Here is a 5,922-nt window from a genome sequence, read left to right as displayed (position 1 = left end):
TTGAAAGTTTCCACAGAAAATTGGGGGAGTCTCGGCGCTACCGGTGAGCGTTGGCAGCACTGCGCGAGTGTTTTTCGAATTTATTAAATTTTGAATCTTCCCAATTGTCCCAAATCCCCTTTTACCAACGTAAAACACCCCATATTTCAGGTAATTCGACTAGTTAATTATATTGACGGTTTTAATGACATGAGTATTGCTGGTTGCCTAATAACTGTTTCAAAAGTATAAAAACACCAACGTCGCATTTTTTCTCAAAAAATATTAGTTGTTTCAAATCTATAAAAACGCCAACGTCGCATTTTACCAAATTCTTTTTTTAAATAAGCTTGACAAAATTTCAAAACAGTTATGTATTAATGATTAGATCTCTCATTGAAAGTGTTAATACATTTCCTATTATTATGTGCATGAATAATTTATAGCAGCTAATTTTGAAAGAATTTTGAGACAGCTAATAGCTGTTGTAAATTATTCACGCACTTCAAAAAAATAATGTAGTTTATAGTTTCAATAAGAGATCTAATCATTAATAAGATAATAAGTATTTTATAATTTTATCAATCTTATTTAAAAAAATTATTTGGTAAGATGCGACGTTGGCGTTTTTATAGTTTTTAAACAGCTAATACATTATGGGATTCAAATTAAACTATATGCAAATTAATATTATTTAACACTAAAAATTAAATATTAGTTTTGCTCCAATTGTTCTATAATTTTAGTTTTGAATTTTTAATTCCTAATTTTCTCTGCGTGCACGCCTATCAACGCGGCTCAATGTTAGCCAATTGCAACCTGATATGGTGATTTCGATGAATTCAAATTTCATTGATCAAGTAAAGAATAGTTAAATATAGTTAATTTTTTTTTTATATAATCAACTGTCAGTGTCACAATTTTGTTAAAGACCAGACTATATCACCCTGTGCATATGTAGAAAAACATTATTTAAAGTATTCTTTTACATGAATCATCAGACCAAATAAACAATAATTATTATAATTATAAGAATACTATAAGCACCTACTGGAGAAAATCCATTTTGAGAATTACCAGTCTACTTTGTAGAATGTCAAATTTTGTACATACAGGCTGTCTATTTTTCAAACTCCACCAGGGTATCTCAATTATTATAAGAGATACGTGGTCGGTTGCGCATTTTTATGCTGAACAATTATCGGAAGGAAAATTTTATGCGTCATTTTTAGTTTCTGAATTATTCAGAAAAACCACAAACTTGTAAATTTTGTTTTTAATTTTTCAAATGAAAACTAGAAGAACTACATTCGGTTCACTTTCATAAAAATCATTATGATGGAAATTGGGTACTCTTAGCATTAAGTTTTATATGAGTTGTCGTGGTAACAGGTTAGTTAATTCCACTACAATGGTTTTTATGAAAGTGAATCAAAAGTAGACGTTTTTAAGGACATTTTTCAGGCACTTTTTTACAAAAAGAACGTCTACGCTAGGCGGAGCCAATGCGTACTTGGTCGAGTGGGGAGAATGAGCAGTGGCGTATCAAAAAACTATCCTATAGGAAAAAGGGGTTTGAGTTTTAAACTTTTTATTATTTATTATTTCCTGTATTTAATAATAGCAATATGAGATAATAAGACATCACACATCTGATTCCTACACGTTAGTTGTTAATTTCATATAAACATAAAGCAGAGATGTCCAATAAATAACAAAAACACAATGTGAATGAGTAAAAACGTACAAAAAAGATTTCTTATGTTACCTTTACCATTAATGATATTGAATCGTTAAAAATTACGATGAATTCTTGATACACGAAAATACACACCACACCATTGCTCCATGGACTCATCCGCGACAAGTTTTCATCTCTGCGCACTCCCACCACCGTGGACGTTCTGTCATTTTCATGACTCTACTTATATTTTTCAAACGTCTTTTTGTTCCTGATTAAAAACGCCATCGTCGCATTTTACTAAATTTTTTTTTAAACAAGATTGATACAATTTTAAAATAGTTATTAATGACTGACTAACCTTTAATTGAAAATGTGTAAATTATATTAGCCGTTATTTTTTGAAGGGCATGAATAATTTATAACAGCTAATTTTGAGAAAAAATGAGACGTTGCCGTTTTTAAACTTGAAACAGCTAATACAACATAATTTTCAAGAAAAATTTAGAAAAGAATTTAAACATGAATCTACAACATATTACATAATTATAATACCGTGGAATCGAAAATTAACTGAATTAAAGCGAACCTTGCAAGGGAAGTGTAACTTTGGTCACAATTATTTTCAAAATATGGTGTTGCAAAAGACAGTAAAGGAGACTACGGAGATGTCCAGAAATACTGTTACTGAAAAATTTAGGAGACCACTGATCAATACAGAATACTAGAAATTATGAATATCAGTTTCCTTTCTTTTGCGTGCACTTCCAAGTGTAATGTGGGTCTAGCTGATTCAAAACTATAAAAACGCCAACGTCGCATTTTACCAAATTATTTTTTTTAATGAAATTATAAAATAGTTATTAATACTTAGATCTCATTGAAAATATAAATTACATTAGCTGTTATTTTTTTTAAGTCCACGAATAAGTTATAACAGCTAATTTTAAGGGAAAATGCAACGTTGATGTTTTTATAGTATTGAAACAACTACTCCACTATTGATTGTGACATTGACAATTCTACAATTCACAGAAACAGAGTACACATTGTTTTTTGTTATTAGCACAGTTATTAGTGTTTTTTTTACAATAAATGACTGTTTATTTTTATATGTTTCTGATACCGATCCTTATTTAAACTTGAGTTGGATTAATGGTGATAATTGATAATCACCGTTTTAATCCAAGTTAAAACAATTTTAAAATCTATTGTAACCATAACTTTAAATGATCACATTGTACTTTTTACCAAGTCTTTTGAGAATACTTGCTTGTCCCAAACTATAGAAAAAATACACTTCACACGTAAAAAACTCACAATTTATTACTTCTTGAATGTCATAAATAAAATACACCAAAGAACCTTACTTTTGTAATCTTAAGAAATTAATGGATATAAGTGGAAAATTGAGTTATAAATAATTTACAGTTACAATCAGTGTCTCCTTGCACGTTTCTTTGACCTGAAAAGAAATCAAATCACTAAGATTTAACCATTCAAAACCAAGAAACTTACTTTTTGGGCCCCTTAACAAAACACCAGTCAACTCCAACTGTTTGCCCTAACAACAAAGACCCATTCAAAGCCTCCCTGGCCGCAAACGCTTCCTCGTACGTCCCATATTCAATCAAAGCATATCCCTTCAAAAAACCCGTCCGACGATCCAAGTTGATACTTATATTTTTGATAGCCCCAAACTCGGAAAACTTCTCACTCAAATCATCCTCACTGGCCTCTTCATGCACCGAAGTCACAAACAAAATCCACCCCTCCACAGCTAGAACGCAAAATAACTGTTTACAACACTAAAACTGTTTAAAATGCAAATTACATTTCTGTGGCCCAGGCTCGTCTCCGTGATCCCCGGAATCTATGCTTTCATATCCTCGAATTTTCTCATGTTCCTTGGTCTCTCCAGGCCCAAAGCCGCGACCTTTCCGCTTTACAACTTTATCTTTCAGGCGCAAAACGCTCTCTGGAAATGTGAGGTTAGGAAAAGGAGAGGTTATGTTACGGCTTGCCTACGGTCTCCTTCGTCTTCCACGTCCAATTCGACGGAATCGTTGATGTCCAAAACATCTGCCATTGTAACAACGACACTACACACGTTTTTTTTATTAAAAAAGACCGATTTTTAGCATAAATTTGGGATGCTTCTTTGACGTTTGAAGTCGCGGTAGCGTTGCCAACCGTGCCACTTGTAACACCATAATTCTCCAGATTTAAAAACACGGAATAAAATAAATAAAATAAAAAATACATTTATTTTTATTGCACAAAACACTAATAACATCTAATAATAATAACACACAACATTTCCCTTGCGTCTTTTCAAAATTCTATAATTTCGTTTAACATTCTTTCAAATTATTTATTCCTCAGCATGGATTCAGTACTCGTCCCTAGACTTTTCTTAACATTCTTGTCATATTCTTTTCTAAAACCATATTTAGATCCCGAAAATGTTTCATAATACATTTCTATTTAGCTGTTTCAAAACTATATAAACGCTAACGTGGCGTTTCTTACTTCATTTCCAAATGTTTTTTTAATATTCTTTGTATTTATATTAGCTGTTTCAAGACTATACAAACGCCAAGGTTGATGAAATTGTAAAACAGTTATTAATGTTTAGATCTTTCATTGAAAGTACCATGCGATGTTTTAAAATTTTGATCTAGTAATCCACAACAGTTAAGTTAACCCAATGTCCTTTAGGGAAATAAGAATCCAGCATAATTTTTTATGTTCTTCGGTGAATATTTTAGATATATTGACAGATAAAGCGATGCTGAAGTTATTTACGTAATATATTTCACTGTTGAGGTAACTGTCAAGGATACCTAGATCAAAATTTTAAAAATTCGCTTGTTATAACTTTCATTATTTTTTTTTAGGTGCATCAAAAATTCATAACAGCATTAACAGCTAATTTTGAGACAAAATGTGACGTTGGCGTTTTTGTAGTTTAAAAAACAGCTAATAGACTGAATTCAAAATTCTTTGAAATCACTTTTTTAATACATCCTAAAAATTTTATTTTTGATTTTACTCTGCGACTTTTCAAAATCCTTCGTTTAGATCTTCCAAAATTATGCTTTGATTTTGTGTCACTATTTTTTTAACATTCTTCTCTCATTGTTCTAAACCATCTGTAAATATGAAATAGGAAATAAACTTATTTTATAAATTCATCGTATGGACTTTGATTTAGAAATGCTTTGTTCATCAAAATTCTTTTATAAACGCTTTCTACATTTTCTAAATTCTCCTTTAGATTCCACTTTCTGTCCCTTTCTACAGTTTTATTTAGTATTTTTTTATTATTTTTTTAGTATTCTTTTGTACCAATTCTTTTCTAGATTGCTCTTTTTTCAAAATATTTCTAAAAATGTTTTTCAAATTATTTTAGTCGTCTCTAGATTTAAAATCCAGTCTCTTCTTTGGATTATTTTTTTATAACCCCATCTTTACATTTTTTTTAAATTATTATTCTTTAAATTATTCTTTAGATTCATGTCTAGATTTTTATTTAGAATTATTTTCTATACTGCATTAAAAGTTCTTTATAAACACTACTTCTACATTATCCAAATTCTTCTTTTATTCCATCCTCTGACCCTTTTCTACAATTTCATTTAAGTTAAAATTAAAGTTTTTTTATCAATATTTAGTATGTTTTTTGTACCAATTCTTTTCTATTGTTTCAATTTTTTTTTCTCAATTTTTTTATAAAGCCGTCTCTAATAGTTTTAAAATCCGGTTTCTTCTTTTAATTATATTATAAATCCACTTTATGATTCATTTCTAAATTCTTCCCTTGATGTTTTTCACAATTATTTTGTAACTTATTCAAAATCTTTTTAAAGTATTTCTTATACATTCTCCAAATTAGCTTGTGGCTTGTACGTTTTCTCAAATTCCTTCTATAGCTTCGTTTAGAATTTTTCTAAATTATTCTTTTGTCTTGAGTCTCTAGATTTTTATTCATAAATATTTTGTAGACTGTTCTTTTAGATTTTCCAAATTCTCCTTCAGTTTCCAGTCTCTGTCCCCTTCCACAGTTTCAATTAGAATTTCTTTTTATTAATTTTTGCATTCTTTTTGTACTCTTATTCTTTTCTAGATTTCTCTTTTGTCTAAAATTTATTTTTTTTCTCAAATTTTGTTAAAAAGCTGTCTGCAGATCTATAATCCAGTCTTTTCTTAGACTATTTTACAGTGAGATTATTTTATATTCTATTTATTTTATATTTTTT

At 29.6% G+C, this 5,922-nt stretch overlaps 1 protein-coding gene across 1 annotated transcript; it reads right to left on the bottom strand.

Annotated features, from left to right (window-relative positions):
* Positions 1-2,968: 2,968 nt before the first annotated feature.
* On the bottom strand, positions 2,969-3,864 carry tsu (tsunagi). Its single transcript, XM_962684.5, has 4 exons — positions 3,689-3,864; positions 3,495-3,638; positions 3,179-3,440; positions 2,969-3,125 (listed from the first exon to the last, which is right to left on the bottom strand). Exons 1-4 carry the CDS (start codon positions 3,747-3,749, stop codon positions 3,098-3,100), a joined length of 495 nt encoding a protein of 164 aa, XP_967777.1. The 5' UTR covers positions 3,750-3,864; the 3' UTR covers positions 2,969-3,097.
* Between the last annotated feature and the right edge of the window lie 2,058 nt (positions 3,865-5,922).

The sequence above is a fragment of the Tribolium castaneum genome, chromosome 6 (assembly GCF_031307605.1).
Source record: "Tribolium castaneum strain GA2 chromosome 6, icTriCast1.1, whole genome shotgun sequence".
Lineage (NCBI taxonomy): Eukaryota > Metazoa > Arthropoda > Insecta > Coleoptera > Tenebrionidae > Tribolium > Tribolium castaneum.
The sequence above is the reverse complement of the archived record's forward strand: the minus strand, read 5'-3'. Positions and strand labels throughout refer to the sequence as shown.

What these genes read in the sequence shown, in the direction of transcription:
- tsu (XM_962684.5), bottom strand. Translation starts at nt 3,749, where the DNA reads ATGGCAGATGTTTTGGACATCAACGATTCCGTCGAATTGGACGTGGAA. An exon ending in CGTGGAAGACGAAGGAGACC is followed by an intron (nt 3,639 to 3,688) that starts GTAGGCAAGCCG and finishes TCACATTTCCAG; the next exon opens with AGAGCGTTTTGCGCCTGAAA. An exon ending in CGAGCCTGGGCCACAGAAAT is followed by an intron (nt 3,441 to 3,494) that starts GTAATTTGCATT and finishes TTTGCGTTCTAG; the next exon opens with CTGTGGAGGGGTGGATTTTG.